Genomic DNA, 22377 nt, shown 5'->3' on the forward strand with positions numbered 1-22377 from the left:
AGTTTGCTGGTGTGGGCAGCCACCCATTTATTCCAATTCAATGTCATTTTCCACTTGTAATTATTTCAACTGTTCAACACAAACGAAAAGAATACATATTGATTGGGAGGTTGGGCAATAAAACAAAACGATAGACTCATACTCTCTTGTTTGATTCATAAAACATGATTTGCCCGAAAGGCACAAGAACCACTGTCCATAAGAGATTCTCAGAATATAATCATCATTACCAAAGTGCTTAGAGATTTGCTATATATGATCTTTGGTTATTGCAAATTGTACATGCTCACATATGAGATTCTTAACCGTTGATTGTTATGGACAAGATCCACTTTGAGATTTTGGGAGTTCACGCAAATCATAAATATGGGATTTGCGATTTTTCATTCAGGTGATTTTATTTTATTTTATTTCGGTAAAGTATTCACAAAAATTATATAATATATAAAAAAATTATAAAATTTGATGGCTTTAAACATTTGAGGAGTCAAGCCGCTTGACTCATTTGTATATCCTTAAAGTCGATTTTAAATATAAAACTATCTTCAACAATAAAAAGAACTGAGTGTCATTCATTAGACTAAATAATCATCGACGAAAAAGTTTTTTTAAATACTTGGAACTTGAAACTTTATCATTCTCTTTATCTACTAATAATTTTCATTTTTTATGACTAATTTTCCCGCACAACTAGTCAGTTGTCCAAGTATCTGTAAGATTATTGGGCCCAAACATATGCAACAAGTTTGAACTCTATTCCTAGTACACTATACACCATACGGCCCAATGTACTTTGTAAGATCACTAGGCATAGAGAGCAGTTGTCGTATTACATGAAAAGTGCCGAGTAACGAAACGGTCTGTCGTGTGGTGAAGCGAACGTGCCACGTAAGCCCACCTGTACTCACCAGCGTGCCGCCGCAAACCGTCAACCTCGCTCCCTCTGCTTCAATCGCCGAAACAGAAAGCAGAGCTGCTCACAGCAAAAAACACAGAAAACAGAAACAGAGCAAAAATGGAGAAGAAACCAAAACAAATGAAGATAATAATAGCTGCCCTGGTTTCTCTGTCAGCTCTCTCAGTCTTCTTCTTCGCACGATATCGAAGACGCCGAAACCCAAAGTGCCCCCAAAGTCAGTGTTATTTACGAGCCGACCAGAAGCCACAGTTCGGATTCAAGCGAGTTTTAGCTGATAATTCTTACTCTCCATTCAAGCATTTGAAGCTCAATGACTCTCATGACGGTACACTTAGCAAATTTGATTGTTTTTATTAGATTTTCGTTCATTAATTTTGATTTTATTGGAAAATTCATTGAAAATAGCGAAATTTGGTGATAGATAAGACTTCGAATTCGCATCCTTACGTGGCGGAAATCACAGAATTAGTGGAAAGTCCTCGGCTTGAGTTGAAATGTATTACAGAGGATGTGGATTTGAAAATGAGTGATTCGTACATTTGGGTTGAGACTGAGTCGCAGTTAAAGGAGCTTGTTGAGGTTTTGAGTAAAGAGCAGGTCTTTTCGGTTGATACTGAGCAGCATAGCTTACGATCCTTTTTGGGTTTTACAGCTTTAATACAGGTATATCATTGATAATGAATGAATGAATAAATGTATGTATGTATGTGTGCGTACTTTTCTAATTTTGATGATATTTGAATAGATTTCTACTGAAAGGAAAGATTATTTGGTGGACACGATTGCTCTGCATGATTGCATGAGCCTCCTTCGGCCAGTTTTTGCGGATGCTAGGATTTGTAAGGTGATTACTTTATGTGTATTTGTTGCTGATTTGGGTACAAAGTGTAACTATGAATGATATTTGTAATGTATTAGCTTTAATATGGTAGAATTGTGATTGTACTGACATTGTTGATGGGAATTTTATGCGACGGATGTAGGTGTTCCATGGGGCAGATAATGATGTTCTCTGGCTACAAAGGGACTTCCATATTTATGTTGTTAATATGTTTGATACCGCAAAGGTAAGCTCCTTATAAACATTATGAAAGAGAGAGAGAGAGATATATATATATATATATATATATATATAACAACTTGAGGCAGCTATTTTTCACTAATTTTTATTCTTTTTGTTACACTGCAGGCTTGCGAAGTGTTGTCAAAACCACAGAAGTCACTGGCTTATTTACTTGAATCGTACAGTGGAGTAGTCACTAACAAATTGTTACAGGTTTGGCCTTGAGGCTGTCTTATTGTTACTAATTGGCCAACCTGACTTTCATTTACCCTATTTCAAGATTTTTTTTTTGTATTTTATAGAATAAATCTTTTCAATCTTTTACAGGTTTCGAATCTTTAAATGTGGCAGTTTCATATATTTAATAATAACCATGGCTTCTTACCAACATCTTTACTTCTGATTTTGAAATCTATGGAAATTGCTTAATAAGGATTTGAGATGTAGCAGTGCTCATAAGAGTCCTGATATTGCTTCATATCCATTCTCACATTGGTTTGTAGCGTGAAGACTGGAGGCAACGCCCCTTGTCAATGGAAATGGTGCAATATGCTCGAACAGATGCACACTATCTGCTATATATTGCACGTTGTTTAATTGCTGAGCTAGAAATGCTGGATAATGGTACGCCTTCTTTCTTGTGTCATAGCTTCTTTTCAGGCGTTTGCTGCCTCATTTGTTTGCGTTGGATTGGTTAATGAAAATGAAAGGTTATGACATATGAATTTTATCAACAAATTATAAGCAATGACATCCAGAACCAGTGAATGCCAGTCTTCACTCTTCAACATTGTATGTTCATGTGAACCTTCTTGTGAATGTTTTTCACCGGAGAATCATAGCCTTAATAAGAAAAGTTTGTAGGATTGATGTGTTTTAATTAATCTTTTATGTGGCATGAACTAAGCTAAAAGGCATTGCATGTGTTATCTATTATCTAACTCTTGCTTAGACATGGTTTCCAATTGATAACCTTCAAAACTATATCTACTCTTTCTCTTAGTATCAAAATTCAAAATATCTTTTTTTTTTTTGATGAAAAATTCTAAATATCTTAATGTATCAGAAAACACTTGTCCCAATGACAAATTCCATTTTGTTCTCGAGGCTAGTCGGCGTTCAAACATGGTATGTTTGCAACTGTACACTAAAGAGATAGAAGCTTCTCCTGGAGAGTCCTCTGCGTCATCAATATTTAGCCGTCTTTTGAGTGGCCAAGGAGGCATTTCGTCAGTTTCTTGTGAAACCCAGGTTTGCTTCTTTTGATATTCTTTACAAAGGCTGTTGGAAGTGCTAGTGTATATTCAATAAAGTATGCTAATGCAAAGGAGCATTTGAATCAGCTTTCCACCATTTTTTGCAATTGTTCAGTGGCTTGAGAGCTTTGGGGTTTTTGTTGGCTTTGTTTAGGGTCTTTGGTAATTCTGGTTTAAGTTCCCTTTTATTGGGCTGGCATGATAGTTTTGTTAAAAGGACCCAAGAAAGCTTTGTGGAGGTGTCCTTATGCGTGTTTTGGTGCACTTGTATTGTGAGGAACTGTTGGGCTTTTGAGGAGGTCTAGCATTTCGTTTTGGAATTGAGCTCTATGACTGGTCTATTATGATGCTTCCATCCTCTTTTGTTAATTGTTAGATTTATTTTACCTGATCTTTCTGGAATCCTGTACACCTATAATGAACTTTTATTAGTTAGTACTCATTAAAATAAGTATATCATGCAAAATTTTGTATTCTGTTTTCAGGATGCTGTGAGACGATTTTGCACATGGAGAGATTTGATGGTTAGTATTACCTTTATCTGATTTTATAGTTGATTATTTTATCTTATAATGTTGCACCGAAGTTGTACTAAGATTGCATTCCAGATACTTAAGCATTCATGTGGCATTTACTTCCTTTCCAGGCTCGTGTACATGATGAGAGCTTGAGATATGTAATATCAGATCAGGCTATTGTTGCCCTTGCAGATAAAGCCCCAAGTACCCCTGCAGACATACTAACCACTATTGCTCAAGCTGATTATAATGCGGATTCAAGTTTCAATTCTAGCCTCTCATCTCCATCCCCTGTCGTTTGCAGTCATTTGGATGATGTTCATTATCTGCTCCAGAACAAAATAGGCAACCCTGATGATGCATTTCCCATGATCCTTCAGAATTGCCTGGGTCCAAAGGGGAGTTGCCCACTGTCTATATTCAATTATGCTTTACTGGTTAATTGTAATATGAAAGTTACACTAGCTTCTAAACAAAATGGGGTCAGAAATTCAAAGCAAGTAGCTCGAAAGGCTTCTCGAGAGCTGTTTGTTCAAAAATTTTCTTGCAAGTCTCCAGTTTATCATAATTGCAGGATCTATGCAAATGATGGGCGGTTGCTTTGTTACTGTGACCGCAGGAAGCTTGAATGGTTGGCAATCATATCTCTTCATTGTTTTTACCACAAAAATGTGTTGTATGCTTGTATTTGACATGGTCAACCTATTCTTATAGGTATCTTCGTCGAGATTTAGCAAAACTTGTTGATGATGATCCACCTGCAATTATGCTTCTTTTTGAGCCCAAAGGCCGTCCAGAAGATGAAGGCAATGATTTTTACATTCAAAGTAAGAAAAATATATGTGTTGGCTGCGGTGAAAGAAATCATTACTTAAGGTACCGGATAATTCCGTCATGCTACAGGATGCACTTCCCTGAACATTTGAAAAGCCACCGTTCTCATGATATTGTCCTACTATGTGTGGACTGTCACGAAATTGCTCATGCTGCTGCTGAGAGGCATAAAAAACAGATTGCTGCAGAATTTGGGATTCCACTTTTTGTTCGTAAAGTGGTTGATCCTGAACAAGCTCAAGCTATATCTGGGTCATCTGTGCCAGCAACAGATTTTGAGGAGGAGGTAGGTGTATCTCCTTTACAATTGCGAACTGCTGCTATGGCTCTTTTGCGTCATGGACCAAGAATGCCATCCAAGCGCCGTGAAGAACTGACTGAGGTACACAAGCATATATTTAGCTCTTGATTTGTTCAAAATTACTAAAATGGTATATCAGTTTGCTATAGCCAAATAAAGCAAAAGGCAGCCAATGCTACAACTCTCGTTCTGAAAAAACGTAGGTCTGGTTAAACTTTATTAAAATGAATTCATTTTGTCTTACGTAGCATTCAGAATAAATATCCTTTTACTGCTGGTCTGCTAATTTTAACTTTACTGGTTTTTGCTGGTCTTAATTTTAAGGGCTTATGTGTATATGAATTTAATTTTATTCTCTTTGCAGACTGTTATGAGATATTATGGAGGGAGGGAAATATCTGAGGAAGATCTAGAAAGGGCTTTGCTAGTTGGCATGAATCCTCAAGAGAGAAGACGACTTGAGAAGAAGAAAAGGCTCTCTTTTAAGTATTCTAGTGGGAGTATTCCATCAGATGTGGAGCAGGAGAAAAATACTGTTAGCATGTCCACATCTGCCATTGTGAATGTGTTAGAAGTTGATAATCTGCACGATTCTTTCACCAGTAAAGCAGAAGCATTTAGCGGAAAAGAAGATAGAGAACTTTTAATGGTGAAGGATGTTGATGTTGGCAACTCTTATTATGGGATTGATGAAAAAGCTTCTGCTGATGTTGAGAATAACATGATCTCAGATATAAGTGGAATTTCTGATACTAAATATGTCTCTGTTGTAAATGCTGATGGTAACTGTGAGAGTAGAAGTACACCAAATGGATCAGCTGACTTCTGTGATGATGCAACTTCCCAACATAAACCAAAAATCTCTCTCTTAGGACATGGTCCACATGGTAAGCAAGTTGTGGATCACCTGTTAAAAAAATATGGCGAGGATGGTATTAGTCAATTTTGCCAAAGGTGGAGACATGTATTTGTTGAAGCTGTTCATCCTCGTTTTCTACATGCTGGTTGGGACATTACGCACAGGTACATGCTTGTACTTGTGGTGCTCTCTCTCTCTCTTTCTCTCTCTCTCTCTCTCTCTCTCACACACACACACACACACGTTTTTCAGCTTTGTTTTCCATTTTAGACATGTTTGGAGAGTTTTGCTGAAAGTTTGTTCATTTGTGCCAAGGGGTTGATATTGGCCTAATGGGCACTGTTTTTTTCAGTGGTAGGAGGGATTTTGGTGAATTTAGTGTCTACAATCCTGCCGAGAAAGCTTCTGCTGCTACTAAGATTTTATGAATCAATGGTGCGGCTGGTGACAGCAATTTGATTCTATTTTATGCCAATCATACTCAGATAGAGAATTTGTTTGCTCTTCCCTCAATCCTCATGTGAAGAGTGGGAGTCTACTTCTAAAGCTCCTTTGTATCTTATTTGTTCATTTTAATCGTTCCTTTCCTTTCAAAGGAATACAAATATCTCTATTCATTTGAAATATTTTGTAGAATTTGCATTAGTTGCATAAAGAACGGTTGTTTCCAAATTAACCAAGCTTCTAAATATGATTATAAGGAACCAGATTCTCTAATAAGTTGGACCTAAAAGTATATGCACACACCTACGTTTAGAAAATTGAGATCTTCATAAAGAATTTGATACTCAATTAAAATAGTTGATTGTGGAGAGTGACTATTCTTTTAGGCCCGCTTTCAATTTCTATGAAGAGAGTTACAGACAAAATAGAATGTTGGGTTTGGATTTTGAATATCCCGGAAAGTCCTCAGCCAAGAATATTCTCCATTTCTATCTATACATCCAATAAGACCAAGCGAATGCACGAGATAGACATCAAAGAAATGTCTATTTATTTTATTTTTTCAAACCAACGAATTGTTATTGTAACAACGTTGCTTTATTTTTTTCCAATAGATTTACTATCTTTCATTAATGAATTTTGTTGTTGTTGTGACTAATAGCTCTGCATCAACGAATCAAATGTTCAGGTATCCAACTATAGGTAACTATAATGACTCGAGCCCAAAAACAGGGAAAGAGAAAGTAATCAGATGTTCCATTTTATAAACTAAATTGAAGTCATTGTTGGCCACTAGCTACTAATTTCAGACCAAAAACAATACTAGCAACTTTTTTCCCTTTTGGCTACATGTTTCCTTTTGAATCATCTCTCTCACCCACACACACATTCAGGACAGTGACATAAACAACAAAACTTCCAGATCATGAAGCCGCAAACTAGCCAATCGTGCCTCACAACAACGGGAATGAAGCCTCCAATCAAAATGTGCCATAACTAATATGTAACAAAACTACAAGACCAAACCTTTGCCTGCTCCCAATCATAAAGGTTATCTGCAAACGAAAACCAAAGGTTAGTACGTTCCCAACAGAAATTATAAACGCTAGTTATGCATGTTTTACCAAAGGTGAAAACTTACAGTCCATATCATTCGGCTTTAGATACTGCTACAGCGACAACAATTGAGACTTGTGATCGATGCCATTGAAGATGAAAGTCCCAGACATGGGTACAAATTGTCTTGTTATAAGCTGTTGGTAAAAGTGTTAAAGTAACGTTATTTTAAGCACCATTTGGATACAGCAGGAAAATCAATTCAGAAAAATAAACGAGGAAAAGCTAGAATTACAGAAACCTTAATCACTTCTTGAGATGCAATTCCTCCTATGAAAGCAGCAACTCCATGGAGTTCTGCAGCACCAAATCGGCACATCTCATTGATAAGGTCCTCAGTTAATGTTACACCATTGCAACCCAAATCACTTAGAAGGCCAACAGCTGTCGTCTTCAACCGAGATATGTCCTCATCCATCACACTATCGAGGGAGTGAGCATGCAGGAATTAGTACAATTTTACAAATTTAGATACAATAAATGGCCATTAACAATATCAGAATTTACCCATCAAATTGCCCAGGAAAACTGTTGTAATTGGCAGAAAACCGATCAACAGCTCTAAGCAAAATATAAAATCCACCAGCTACACTGTCATACAAACGAAAAGAAAACAGTGAATTTGAAGCAAGACAAATCCTTCTAGCTATACAACCTGGCTGCATAACTTGCATTTGCTTCTCACATGCAAAATTTAAGCAAATATTTTTAGGGGGAGAAAAAAAAAAGTCCCCTCTTCATAACTAAAGATAAAAAATAAAAATCAACCAAGAAAAAACACATATGGCAAATGGTTCTTCTACTTGACAATTGAAAAGTTTCTGAACGAATAAGAGTCGCAGAACACCCAAGTATAAATTTCCACTGCAAATTAATTATACATTCTGCAAAAGGATTCTGAGACCTTTATGGAGTTTGATCTGCAATAATAAATCCAAAATCAAAAACATTAAACTCATATTGTACCTGAAATCCTCATCTGTTAGATACTTCTGTAACTCTGGTAGGAGTGGAGAATTGAACTCATCTTCAACACGGCGATACCTGCAAACCTACAAAGTAAAGATTAGTGTTCAATGGAAGTCAACTGGGCAAACATCAAGAGAATTACCTAATATATTTCTAAAAGACTAAAACAGTGAGGTCCTAATTTGTAGCTATACACGCATATTGCATTCTTAGCTGTAAGATATTTCTGTGAGAGAGATGCCTTTGATCTAATTCAAACTATCATTTTGGTAACTTATGACATCAACTTGTAAACCTCCATTTCTTATGGTCTAAATTTATCCGGATACAAGGAGGGAAATTCATTAGAGAACTACATGCTATCACTCAATTAACTGCTGCAAATCCTGGAAAAATATTTGCAATTAAATTAATTAACAGAAGAGGGGAAGGTGACAGAAAAACTAGAACAAAATCATTATGAAAGGAGTACATAGGATTTAGCAGAGACAGAGAGGGAAGTACATAGAAGTTCAAGTCAATAATAATCTTACAATTGACCATTTAGCCAGAATGAATCAGATTTTCTAACACAGTAGATATGATAATGAAAGAAAAAAAAAAAGCTTTAAATAAAGTACTGGACAAGAAATATTTATAGATTAACCAGGCCCTTCAGATAAAAGTATTTTGAAAATAAAAAAGGGTATCCAACATTCTGTGAAACTAGGACCTTATGAGCCTGTCTGGATCCCCCCATTTACAATTAAAATAAGTACTTTGCAGTTTGCAGTAATAATGAAGCAATACATATAAATTACACAAAAAAGAGGAACTCAACGCACTTACTTTGAGTTTTCTTGCATTCTTGCACAAACTTCTTATGGTTGCCTTTGAGATGCTATTCGGATCTCTACCAATTTTCTTCAGAATCGTCCTAACCCTTTGCTCAATAACAAGAAAATCAGCCTCAGCCTTGGCTTGGTAGATTTTCTGCAAAGCTACATAGAGCCTGCAAGAGAGTACATAAAGCTCTTGTATTAAAAAAATTCTTTTTTCTAAGCACAAAAAAGAAAGGATAGAATTGTATTATGGAGAGATCAGTCACTAACTCAGTTGAAGATGTCATATCTGGTATTGATCCCTCAAGGGGTGCCTCGCCACCACCTTCATTTTCTATGAATTCCTGCATAGTGAAGAGTCCTGATTATACATTTCCTATGCATTTACATGTTAATAACTTTACTGTGACAAACACATCAATGTTAAGCACACTATATCCAGTTGCCACAGATGCAATTCTGGTTTCACAAACCTTCAGCGCTGCCACCATCACCCAAAAATCTGATGAATTAGAATCAACTTCAGCACAGCTATCACTAATTATTTGTCGCAAATCTGGACCTGAGACATAAAAGGAGAAAAATTAACCACCTGTTCAAATGGTATTCACTCATCAATATTCAAGGCTGAACACAGTTTAGAATAGCAAACTCCAAAGAAGTGTAGTGCAATGCCACAAAGCTTTTAAGGAATTAAAGATGTAGGAGTCTTCCAACAAATAAGGAGGATTCCATTTATCTTTTTATTGGGTAGTTTAAATTATATGAATGATGGGTGAAGGTCAAGATGGTTAAATCCGCTTCTTCCCAAATCAATGCAAGCAAAATGCCAAGCCAACCCCACCTCCATAGGGCTGAGAGTAGGCTATAATAGTTTACCAACCATACCTGCCACACTGATGCAGGTGCACTACTCGAGTGCAATTTGCAGCTCAGTAATTAGCAAAAACCATTTGTAGAATATTTGCCAAACATGATGAAACAATCTGATTGAAAAACATAAGTGACGACTATCACCTATCTTGATAATTTCAATATGCAACAGGCTCTTCTACGAATTTATACTAAATCAATGCTTAAAAAATATATACTTACTGATTCCTCGAGGAGCAAAGACTTTGAAGGAGTTCTCATTGGCTTCTTTGTAGTTATCTTCATCCATTGCAGTCATCCTAGCTTTGATAAGCTCCTAATAAATTCAAGACCACAAGGAAAATCACATTGCTAGTTTGCTACAAAGCATATAAAGAATGAAAAAGAACAGAAAATGTACGAATCAAGCAAAGAAACCTTGAACTCTTTTTTCTCTTCCCTAGTTGATGGAAGTTCACCACCATGACTTTTGGCCCACTCCTGTGCCATCTTGACAAGGATGACAACATATGGTATGTGCTTGTGGGCGACAGGATCTGACACATCGAGATCAATGGTTTCTGCAAACCTATTTTCAATAAATCCAAAATTAGAATCTTGAAAATTAAACAAAAGGTGTCTAAAACTAGGCAACAACACAGATAGAGGCTGAGAAATCAGAATACCAGTCATCAGTTTAAGCAGGCAAAAGCCAACTAACAAAAAGACAACATGCAAGTACTTATTTATCAGAAATCCAAAAAACTAACACTTAAAAATGCCTCGTATAAGAACATGAAAAATAGAACTCCATACCCTCTAAGCTCAGGCCATGGATTATTTAAACGAAGGTCATCCAGAAAATGATCAGGCTTTGACTCAACCACAGTATGTTCCTGCCCCCAAAAAACAAAGAGAAAACCGAAAACATAGCACTATTTAGATTCAAAGAAAAATATTTACAATCATAACTTTCTAAGATCCATTTGCACTTCGCCATCTAGATACTAAAAAATTTCCACTAACCAACCATATCCCTATAAGTAAAGTTCCAGAACTTGTTCTTTTTATTGTGAAGTACTCAATCAGAAAAATGCCCATGATCATTAAACTATCAGGCTTCAAAATAGGACACAGCTGCAGAGGAACATCATATCTCATCCCTCACAATTTCCATTACTCTCTTCAGCTGTAGTATTAAAATTTAAATCCTCACTTTCCAGAATACCAATATACAGAACCAATTTCAACAACAGATTTAAGCACATTACCTTCAAACTGATACGGACAAGCCCAGTGAGGCCATAAGAGCGAGCGAAGATCAATTTAACATTTGCCTCCCTGCAGATTCTATCAAGCTTTAGCATTGAATCTTCCGCCAGCTGATTGCGCAATTTAAAAAAACCCCGTCAAATATATAGCTATTAACAAGTGTGACAATAAAATTTAAAATATAATAAAATCCCAAGAAATTATGTACTGAACCAAAATCTGTGTAAAACATTGGCATCCCTACTCCATACCTGAGTGGCAACAACCAAAGTAAACTGAGAAAAGAATGATGGGTTTGTCTGAATCAATGCCTCTGGGTGTTCTTCTATAAACTTGGCCTTAACAGCGTCATTTAGCTCTTGAAGAAATTGAGTCACACATTTGGCCTTTGATTGCCCAACGCTTGATTCATCAACTACCAAAATCAAAGTAACATGATTATAGGACACTCAAAAAGGGTAATTATACGTAGCAAACAAGCGAAACATACCCATAAAGTTATTTCCAAGGTCACCCAATTCCACTTTCGATCCATCAATCACAGTGATGCTTCCAACCCCACCAAGAACAAGATTCTTCAAGGTTTCAGAACCAGTAGGACCGCAATTCAGTAAGCATACGCTGGCTTTCTCAAGGGCTGCCTGTCCTTGCTCGCCCCAGATTCTGCAATTTCAATTGGGCACAAAACTTTATTAAAAAATAAATAAACAATTTACAGGAAAACAAACAGAGGCTATAGCGGGAAAGCTTGAACAGGTTGAGTATGGAGTGTAGGAAATTAATGGGAATGGCGGAGGACAAAACGATGAATTGGGGGGGAGAGAGAGAGAGAGAGAAAGAGTACCTGAGCTGGCGATCGTATTTGATTTTGGGTTCAGCCATTGATGCTTTGCTTTCTTTCACACTGGGAACGAAACAAGGCTCTAATAATTCGCTTAGTAGCTACGCAGAGCTTCGCACATTGATGCGGACAAGTTCACAAGTATTTGCTAATGGCTACTACATCAAGCCACCTATACGACGTCGTCTGATATTTACTTCTTTTTTATTTTGGGGTTTAATAGTGCGGAGGGAAACGAAATTGAAATCATGTATCACCGGGTTTGTTGGGTATCAGGTTTGGACCTCAATTTTAAGCCTGATTCGAACGGCCCACATTTCATGGGCCTAGCCCAGCCACTTTCTTAAATCTTTTTATGAAGTGATGAAAAAAAATTTGATCAAATAAACAAACTTTTGTTTTTGCTCATTTTTGTTAGCATCTATTTTCTTGGAAAGGGTTAGCCATAGAAAGTAGGGGTGGGCATTTTAACCGCGCACCGCCAAAATCGGCCGAACCGCACTACCAAAAAATTGCGTTGACCAAAAAAAGTCAACACCGCCAAAAAAATCGAATCGCACTAGTTCTTTCCGGTTCTGGTTCTACACCTTATTTAACCACACCGCATACTTGCAAAAAATATATTTTTTTTATATTTTTATACATATATACACCATTTTATATATATTTATACCATTATTATATACTTTTTATACCCTTTTTGTACACATTTTTATACACTTTAGACCATAAACCCTAAACCCTAGTAAAATATTAGAATTAATATTAACGTAGCTATATTTTAGGGTTTAGACCCTAAAATATATTTTATATAACCCTATGACCTATTTTCTATATATATAATATAATAATAAATTAATAATGTTTTAGTATATAATTTTAGTTATACCCATTACCCTATATAATAAAATTAGGATATTCTTTATATTCTATATAAAAAAAATTAGTATATTATTTATAATTTATACTCTATATACTAAAATTTTAAATTGTTTATAGTTCTAGGGTATAATATATAGTTATATACTATATAAGTGTATAAGGTATATGCCATATAAGGTTTATAACTTGTAGTAACTAGTAAGTCAGTAACTTTGTTTTAAGAAGGTTCTTAAATTGTAGTTGTAGTCATTGGTTGTATACTTGTATAATTGAATTTTTTTTTAACTTTTAAGTTTTAAGTACTAAGCAGGTTAAACAAAGTTTAATGTGTGAGTTTTTTTGGTTAAGTTCATTGAATTAACGTGTAAATTTGTTTTTTTTGTTGCCAAAACTTGTTAATTAGGATGAGTTTGCATCATTAAATAATTGGGCTTAAGCTTAAAAAAATAAATGTGAGGCCCAAAAGTGATAATCTGAATAATAACCCATTAGGCCCAGAACCGCGGTAGAGAACCGCACCGCACCACATCTTGAATAGTTTGATTTTTTTATTTCTTTCACGGTTTTAAGCACCGAACCGCACCGTGTATTAATATCCGGCGTGGCGCACGGTTCCGGGGAAAAAGTGAGTCGAACCGCACCGCGCCCACCCCTAATAGAAAGAAAGACAACATCTAGGGAGAAGGTAACAAGAACTTTGGTAATAAGGAGGTAACAAGAACTAAAGAACAGAAACTATGGAGAACTACTTGAAAGGCCTCAACTAGCATTAACAAGCATTCCATACAATCCTTGCTGCAACTTTGCGAAATGGAAGGGGAAAAAGTAAACATGACATGATTCACCAAAAAAAGTTGGGTTGCTTCTGAACTGCAATACATAGTTCAATTATCTCAAACAATAGAATGTCTGTCTAGAGCAAACATACATGAGCAACTAAGCATGTTCCAATCCAAAATGAAATTTCAAACACACTGTAAGGATGACAGGATGCAATCTATGTGATACTTGAAATGATGTTGGAAGCAAAATTGATCACTATGACAAGCAAAGGCAAGAATAGCACAGTTACAATATACATATGCATGAATCCAACTTGCAAGTGATGCTGCATTTGAGCATGGGCAAGAACCACCAAAGATTCAAGCACACAATACCAAGCAAGAAACTCTATAGAATAACAAGAACATGCAAGTGAACATGCCCCACTAGTCCACTACCAAAGATTCATACACAGTACCAAGCTAGAAACTCTATGATGTAACAAGTAAAAACATGGAATTGATGTAAATAGCAGTTAAAAATTCAATGAGGTATTGAAGTGAACAACAGAAAAGCCCTCCTTCTTTATCAGTAGATCAGTACTACCTATTTAGACTGTTACAATAATTCAATTTAAGGCGTAAACAAGATGAACAGTTAAGTCAAAAATCACAATTAAAGGAATTTTAACATAACATTATGAGCCCATCACCAAAATCTCTTCGATCCCTTCATTTATGTGCCAGAATAAAGAGAGAATTGAATGACAGAAACAAAATTAGTTCAGAATATCGAACAGTAAAAGCACATCCCAATGTAGCACCAAATCAGAAATTAAAGAACTACTATTGCAGCGTATGCTTGAATGAACTCTACTAAACAGTTCAGTTAATGAGTCCACCAGTACAAAATATGACAAACCCGTATCGTTGTGTCCAACTAAAGATGAGGAAAACCTTCTAGAGAGTCTGAAAGAAAACACCTAATAACCATTCATAAATTAACGACATCTACAAGCCTACAACAAAGGAAAGACATTGATGGGCAGAGTTGCAACAGTCTTTTCCTTTCCTATCTTTCTCTTTTTGCAAGCAACCAAAGCAGAACCAAACTTATTCACAATTCACTACTAGACTTGTTTCACATTGCACACAGCAAGAGCATGCAAGTCATCAGCTACTATCAACGATGCAAGCAATCTATTCATTACTAGCCTTGTTTCACATTGCACACAGCAAGAACATGCAAGTGAACATGAGCTACTACCAAGGATGCAAGGATACAATACCAAGTAAGAAACACTATCAAAACAAGTAAAAACATGGATTGATGTAAATGAGATACTGCCTACTACCATACCAAGGAAGCCCTCTTTCTTTATCAGTACTCCATACTCCTACCCATTTAGATTGTTTCGCGATGAAAACCATCCATGGAAAACAGGACACATCATTTAACTTTGATTATCACACGATAATTCAATTTACGCACTAAACGATAGGAAGAATTAACTAGTCAAAGATCACAATTACAGTAATTTCAACATAACATTATGAACCCAACACAATTGAATGCCAAACACACAATGAATTCATAATATCAAACAGTTAAAGCGCATCCCACTGTAATACCAAAATAAGAAACCAAGCTTCAAAAAAGTGCATCTGTCACCGAACATTTTGGTAAATTTTATTAATAATGGCAGTTGTATCTAAGAAAATTTCCACCAAAGTGCCATCAACTACAAATAGAAATTAATCTACAACAGGGTCCAATAGATTCTATCTATTTTCAATCAATGTGCAGCAAGAAAGTCACTACTAAACAAATCCATCATCGGATCAGGCGCATCAGGGGTCGGGCTTGAGGGCCTGTAGAACAGCACCGACTTGGATGCCACTAGCTTCTTTCTCTGGGGGCATCTGGGGCCGTAGATCCTGCCGGAGAAGCAAGGGAAGCCGTCGGCGACGTTGACCTGGGGCACACCAGCATCGGAAACTGGGGACGATGGAGGAGATGTACGGATCTGGGAGATCCAGTTGAGTCGGTGGGATCTGGCGGTGCTGATTCGCGAGTCTCGAATTCGGGCCAGCGCGCCGGGCTTTAGGTATTTGAGAAAAGGCTCCGCCCGGTTAGGGTTCGACCGGTGAAGGACTCGGGATCGACGGTTCATGGCGAAGAGAGAGAGAGAGAGAAGATGGGGTTTCGGTGTTTCAGAGAGAGAGAGAGAGAGATTGGGGGGATTGGGGGGGTAGGTTTTGGGGTTCTTAAGGAGGGAGGATATGTGAGAGAGAGGCGGGAAGAAGTGGAGGGAGAGTGTGTGAGTTTCAAAAAGAGAGTTTTTGAGGCGCGGAATGAAATGAATAATAGTAGGGCTTATATGTTTTTTTTTTTTTTCTTTGCCCTTGCTGATTCGTTTGCTTTGCACGAGATGGTGACGCGTGGCTGTGTGGTCCGGTTCGGGCAGACTGCATGTCTGCATCTCTAGTTCTAGTGAAGGTTGGTTCGGATGGGTTTTGCATTTTGAGTCATATTAGAAATTAATTGTAACATATATATGTATTAATCTTAATAAGCATAGATTTGAACTTGTTCCTTAATATATGTTGTTAGATCACATAAAATGAACTATATATGGATAAGTGAAAGAGCACGAAGCTGAATGTGGAAAAACAATAGAGTTTGTTGTCATTATTGAAAAATTAGAGTCGAAACATTAAAGGTTACATTGATCTAAATAAATAAAAGCATGCGTAATAGCATTACTTAGAATATGTGTTATGTTCAAAATCTCAAAATAATGAGACAATTTAAAATAGGAAAAAAAAAAAAAAAGACACAATCACAATTACTACAGCCAACACTGTTAAAAAAAAGGCACAATGGCCAGTTCGGATGGACTGTTCATTGCCTCAATAGGAGCAGAAAAGTTTGTGAAGATTTATGGACTCAACCGGTTTGACTTTATTTTTGATATCTGTATTGATGTCAGTCCCAAGTTTTTTATCATCCAACTCCATCTTTTAATTTCTTTCAATATCTTAAATAGATATATATATATATATATTCAATTAATAATGAATCATTTTATATCAATTCAAGTTTTTCTTTATATTGATAGTGTTTTCTGAGAATACTTAATTACATTGTAGGTTTTATGCAACTCATTGAGAAACAAATTTATATTTGGTTATCATGTATTAGAAAAATAAATTTATTATAATTAACATATCATGTAAAACAGTAAAAGTAATTAACAATAACTTTTTCTTTATGAAATCACATTTAAAGTGTTAACAAATATTGCACAATTTGGTGACCTTATTGGCACATGTAATTGACACGACATCATTCACCTCTAACTTACTTGTTCACCTTTATAAACTATAGTTGTTTTATTATAAATAATTTAATGTATTAATTTAGTATTAAATAATGCACTTTTAATAGTTTTATTAAACAAATAATATTTGTAGAGTTTCAAAAAATTTCATCAAACCTCGTGAGGACAGCTTATAAAAAAAGAGGCAATATATTAAATTAATACTTATTATATACTTAAAAATAAGTATAAAAAGTTATTGTGACAACCGGCCAATTGACCCTTCTATAACCTAACTCTTATGAATCTATTGTAGTTATAAATTTTAACATTAGGTATTTCGAGCCTATATGAAATATTCAGTTAGAAAAGCCATAAAATTACTCATCATGTACCTAAGTTCAATCATTCATTCCTCATTAATTACAAAAAAAAAAAACCCACATAAAATATATGTCACGTTCACAAAATTCATATACATTTTTTAAATGGATAAAAAAAAAGAGATTTTTTCATTTTTTGATAAATGGTAAAAGAGAAGGGAACTCAAAATGATCAATTCCATAATACATCAAATCTATCTAAATTTGTACTATATTTATCAACTTCATTAATTGTCAATATATATATTCTAAAAAAAAAAATCATTATTAATAATTAACAAAAAATGCTTCACTATCATTGAAAAAAGAAAAGAAAAAGCTATAGGGTCGGTTGACCCCATTGCCCCCACCATGTGTTCGCCACATGCTCACAAAGCAGGTTTTTATCATTAAATTTTCAAACTCTTTACCAAGTTAAGTGGTGCATTTGATGTTGTATTTAATTATAAAATCTTCTGATCTCTTTAGGTGGACTTGTGTAGAAATGGACCTATGCTCACTAAACAGGTAATAGTTTTGTTGTTCCTGCATTTGGTGAAAGATCGATCTTTCCTAATTGTTTCTGATTTGATCTTCTGAATTTCTTATTCAGGCATACCGTGGTGGAATGATAATTAAGTACGATGAAGTACAACCCTTATCACAATACCATCATTTTCTCTACTAAGCGCGGAAGGATTCACTATTGGAGTGCTAATGAGAAAATGTAGGTGAACTATATATGGCTGTAATCATAAAATATATGAGGGTCACGGTCACGTACGGATTCAGATTTTGAGGTTTTCAATATGTGCAGGACTTTCTGCGCACCATTATTCTTTGTTTCTCATGCTGTGGATGCCATAGAGGTAGTACGTACGTACTGGTATTATTGTTTTCAATTTGTTTTTGCATCTCATTTCTTTTCTAGGTGCTTGATCTGCTGAGAGGTACAGTTTTCCCATGTGGAGCTTTTTAGTTATCAAAGTGATGGTGCTGCTTGTATTGTTTGCTGTGCGTTTGGACAACCGAGAATTTTTGTATTTAGGTATGTACACAGCATTTTGAATTGATGGTTACAAAATTTTCACTGTTCTGCTCACTTTTTTATTGTATTTTATGCTTTCAGTCACAGCGACCCTGACAGTTACTTGTTTCAACTTGTTAATTAAGCAACTTAGCCATTAGGGCTTGGAGCTATGCAGCAGCTCAAATTATTTTTCCTTTCCTTTTTTGAGTTTGTCTTGATGGTGTACGTGCCTTTGGCTTAAATTCAGACTCAGCCATTTTTTAGTGTCTTATCGGATCATTTATGGAAAAACGCTGAGAAATGAGGAGGCCAAGAAAGAAACCAATAGAAAATGATAGACATATATGTCAAACTTCAGTATGTTTTCCTGTACAATAGTATGACATAGTTTGACAAACTGAACAACATGCAGGAAGTAATATATATATGATTCTTTGGATATCTTTATTTATTTTTTATTTAAATATGATAAATGAAACTGAGCTGCATGTCCCCGAAAGCTCGCAAGAGAATTCCAATTATCCAACATGAACAATTTAATTATTGTTCTATAATGAAATATTAAGCCATCTTAATGGGCTCCATGAGAAAATGCGACTTTACTAATTATCCTAGACTACCTTTTAGGCTTTTACTTATTATTTTTTTGTTTATTACATCAATTAATTTTATTTAACAATAAGGTAAGTTGCAGCTTAGGTAGCTTATTTTGAAATCTGATCAGTTGTCATTTTATTTATTTATTTATTTTTCTCTTTCTTCTCTCTCCCCCCGTTATGTCTCTCTTCTCCTTCCTCTTTATCATCTTCTTGTTCTTCTTGTTTTTCTTCTTCGCAGAGCAAGCACCTCTGGGACGAACACCACTACCACGAGCAGCGCTGTTGTCAACGGCCTTGAAAATCTCAATGTCGACCAAGAAGCAATGGATCTGCTCCGAGCTCGATCGAAGCCTTTTGAATCTGCTCTGACCACTCTGGCTTCTCCTCGATTGGACATGATCACAGCTCGTGGTAGAATCCTACTTTGATTTCTTATTAGTAGAAAGTTCTTGATTTTTTTTTTTTTTTAAGCTCAGTTCCTAAAACTGCAATTTCTGGAACGTTGTATGTGAACTAAAACTGCAGTTTATTGGAGTTGCAGTTACTAACTGCAGTTTATTAGAGTTGCAAGCTTGCAGTTGCAGTTACTAATTGCAAGTGAAACTGCAGTTTATTGCAGACTTGCAGTTGCAGTTACTAACTGCAGTTTCTGAAACTGTAGTTTATTTGGAATTCCAAGCTTGTAGTTGCAGTTACTAATTGCAACTGTAGTTTTTTTTTTTTTAAGCTCAGTTTTGAAACTACAATTTTTGGAACGCTGTAAGTGAACTGAAACTGCAGTTTATTGAAGTTGCAACTGCAAATCATGTGTCGATGCAGGTGAAATTGCAGATTATGTGTAGATGCAGGTGAAACTGTAGATCAAGTGTAGATGCAGGTGAAACAAGGTTGCGCACAGATCTAGTAAGTTTGTAGCATGTGACCCGTAAAAGAAGAATAAGATGTTGAATTTTTATAGAATATGGCCCACAAAAAAATAATGGAGCTTTGAGTGTGTTTGATTAAGAAAAAAAATTGTTAGTACCTGTTTATTAATCGACTGAACCCGAGCCTGATTTCTGCAAGTGCCAAAAACTGCATACATATATTACATCACCAGTAATTCACCATGCACCTTCGAGATCGATCAGGCTCCCATCTGGCCGTTGGCTTTTCAGCTCTTTAGGATGGACTTATTCGATTCTTTCAAAAAAGAAGAATAATAGGATGGTACCACACTACCACTTGTCAAAGTCTGTGGAATAAACCTTTTTTGTATGATATTATTTATTTATTTTGGTTTGATTTTGTGCATGAGATTATTAACATAAAATGCGAAATATTATAAAATTGTCAATTATTAGGCAAAGTAATATATTAATGGAGATTGGAGCCTTTGCAAGTCTGGGCCTTTGTACCAATATATATATATATATATATATATAAATGGGTAGTTCTATTGATTGTGTGATAAAAAAAATAGGGTTTTTTTTTAACGTCCATTTTTAAAAATTTACTGTTCATTCGGTCCAACAGTGAAAGTAAATTACTGTAGCGGTTTACTTTTTTAAAAATCCAGCGCTACAGTATGGTGCTACAGTATTTTTTAAAAATACCTTTTTTTTTTTTCATTTTAGTGCCAATTGGTACATAAATTACAACAAAAAAAAAATTTCATAATTTAAGTATTTTTCATTCTATAAACATGTTAAATAATAACCAACATAAAAAATCAATATTAGACATCCATAATCTTTTACGTTTTAATAATAAATATAATTGTTACTATCGAATAGTAACAATCACCTATTACTACTACCTGGTAGTAACAATTACCACCGAAAGTGTGAAAGTTTATGTTTACACTTACATTGATAAACAATAACAATCATAGCCTCACTTACATATTGTTACTGACATGCAGTAACAACCATAGTCTCACTTACACATTGTTACTGTTTGTCAATAACAATCATAACCCCATTTACATATTGCTACTGCTTGTTAGTAATAATCATAATCTCACTTACTATATATTGTTACTGACAAGCAATAACAACCATAGTTCCACTTACATATTGTTACTAACAAGCAGTAACAATAACAATAACAATAACAAGTGAGCCTCACTTACATTTTCAATTTTAAGTAAATAATTGACAGCAAATCTTACATATTCAACTACTTAGTATAAAAAAAATCAAAATAAGTGAGATTTCATGTCCTAGAAACATAAAAATCATAGTAAAATTAAGCTTGTTACTGCCAAGCAGTAGCAATAACAAGTTGTTACTGACAAACAGTAACAACTAAAGCCTCATTTACATTTTCAATTCTAAGTCAAAGAATTGACAGCAAGCCTTGCACCTTTAAAAAATAAAAACATTTGGCTATAACTAAAACTGCCAGAGGCCCAGAACCACCTGATTTTTTATTGTTTAATATTTAAAAAATAAAAACATAAAAGCATAGCACCTAATATTCTCATCAGTTTTTTCACGCTTTCTTAGCAACCAAGCAGGAAAAATTATATTAAAAAAATAAAAATATGCAAAATTAGATGAAGAAATCGATCAAATCTAATATCATACCCACCAAAAGAATCAATATAGCAAAAAATGAATCAAAAGATTCAAAACAAAAGTCATACACCTATAATCAGAACACGTACAAGAAATAAAATAGAAAAAACCAAAAAACATTATGATTTTCAGATCCAAACAAGGCACAAACAAATCAAGGAAATCAATCCCCAAAAAACAAAGGAAAATTGGATTTAGTGAAAGAGAGATGAGAAGATTGCCCTGCTTGTGACCATCGCCTTTATGGACAGTGTGGCACTGAGGCTGAGCGCAAATGGTCTTGATGATTTTCTCTTTGACCTTTGAAGAGAGAGAATGAGGAGAAAATGAAAAAGGGGGTGGGAGAGAGATGGAGATAAACGAAGAGAGAAACGAAGAAAGAAAAAAAGGATCGGTTTGGTATAAACTGGACTTCTTTCAAACAAAAAAAAAAAAAAGACATAGGTCTTAAAAGTAGTGAGAGCCCAAAATTGGACTTTATAATCATTTACTTAAAAAAATATTACCTTATATCTTTTCAAAATAAATTTGTAAAATTATTATCTTTACCATTATAAAATCATAAGAAGGATTTAATGTTACAGGCTTCATAAAAAAATAAGATTGTTTAAAATACCCTCTATCTAACAAAACAGTCACATTAAATTAACATAATAAATGGGGGTATAGTTGTAAAATATAATCATTAAAATAAAATTTTAAAAATAAAAAAGACACTCCATTATTTTAAAATGTTGAAAAAGTGGTAGGAAGTTATAAAACAATAAGAAAAAAATAAAATAAAAAAATATAGT

General features: G+C 35.0%; 3 protein-coding genes across 4 annotated transcripts; 1 reads left to right on the forward strand and 2 right to left on the reverse strand.

Annotated features, from left to right (window-relative positions):
* The first annotated feature begins 893 nt into the window (after positions 1-893).
* Positions 894-6386, forward strand: LOC147288144 (Polynucleotidyl transferase, ribonuclease H fold protein with HRDC domain-containing protein). 2 transcript variants are annotated; one of them, XM_086240363.1, is made up of 12 exons: positions 894-1244; positions 1341-1582; positions 1665-1763; positions 1903-1986; positions 2109-2195; positions 2486-2606; positions 3049-3233; positions 3724-3762; positions 3885-4387; positions 4471-4972; positions 5256-5914; positions 6103-6386. In XM_086240363.1, the coding sequence occupies exons 1-12, from the start codon at positions 1016-1018 to the stop codon at positions 6176-6178; spliced, it is 2826 nt and encodes a 941-aa protein (XP_086096489.1). In that variant the 5' UTR covers positions 894-1015; the 3' UTR covers positions 6179-6386. The 2 variants fall into 2 exon arrangements, with proteins under 2 accessions (XP_086096489.1, XP_086096490.1); XM_086240364.1 differs by having other exon boundaries at positions 6066-6201.
* Positions 6387-6933: 547 nt separating this feature from the next.
* Positions 6934-12193, reverse strand: LOC147288145 (NEDD8-activating enzyme E1 regulatory subunit AXR1-like). The gene is made up of 15 exons (XM_086239956.1): positions 12069-12193; positions 11715-11887; positions 11476-11639; positions 11224-11334; positions 10769-10848; positions 10391-10541; positions 10196-10289; positions 9574-9662; positions 9371-9444; positions 9108-9270; positions 8277-8362; positions 7818-7901; positions 7552-7732; positions 7336-7447; positions 6934-7249 (listed from the first exon to the last, which is right to left on the reverse strand). The coding sequence occupies exons 1-14, from the start codon at positions 12104-12106 to the stop codon at positions 7364-7366; spliced, it is 1572 nt and encodes a 523-aa protein (XP_086096082.1). The 5' UTR covers positions 12107-12193; the 3' UTR covers positions 6934-7249; positions 7336-7363.
* Positions 12194-15396: 3203 nt separating this feature from the next.
* Positions 15397-15920, reverse strand: LOC147288146 (uncharacterized). The gene has a single exon (XM_086242568.1). It carries the CDS (start codon positions 15880-15882, stop codon positions 15505-15507), a length of 378 nt encoding a protein of 125 aa, XP_086098694.1. The 5' UTR covers positions 15883-15920; the 3' UTR covers positions 15397-15504.
* Positions 15921-22377: the final 6457 nt, after the last annotated feature.

The sequence above is a fragment of the Dryas octopetala genome, chromosome 4, assembly GCF_963921425.1.
Source record: "Dryas octopetala chromosome 4, drDryOcto1.1, whole genome shotgun sequence".
Classification (NCBI taxonomy): Eukaryota; Viridiplantae; Streptophyta; class Magnoliopsida; order Rosales; family Rosaceae; genus Dryas; species Dryas octopetala.

Bases quoted from the DNA above. Each gene is read 5' to 3' on its own strand.
- LOC147288144 (XM_086240363.1), top strand. From the start codon at position 1,016: ATGGAGAAGAAACCAAAACAAATGAAGATAATAATAGCTGCCCTGGTT. The intron at 2,196-2,485 runs GTTTGGCCTTGA...ATTGGTTTGTAG, and splicing joins TCACTAACAAATTGTTACAG to CGTGAAGACTGGAGGCAACG. The intron at 3,234-3,723 runs GTTTGCTTCTTT...TTCTGTTTTCAG, and splicing joins CAGTTTCTTGTGAAACCCAG to GATGCTGTGAGACGATTTTG.
- LOC147288145 (XM_086239956.1), bottom strand. From the start codon at position 12,106: ATGGCTGAACCCAAAATCAAATACGATCGCCAGCTCAG. The intron at 11,335-11,475 runs GTATGGAGTAGG...TTGCGCAATCAG, and splicing joins CTTTGGTTGTTGCCACTCAG to CTGGCGGAAGATTCAATGCT. The intron at 10,290-10,390 runs GTTTCTTTGCTT...TGAATTTATTAG, and splicing joins AAGAGAAAAAAGAGTTCAAG to GAGCTTATCAAAGCTAGGAT.
- LOC147288146 (XM_086242568.1), bottom strand. From the start codon at position 15,882: ATGAACCGTCGATCCCGAGTCCTTCACCGGTCGAACCCTAACCGGGCG.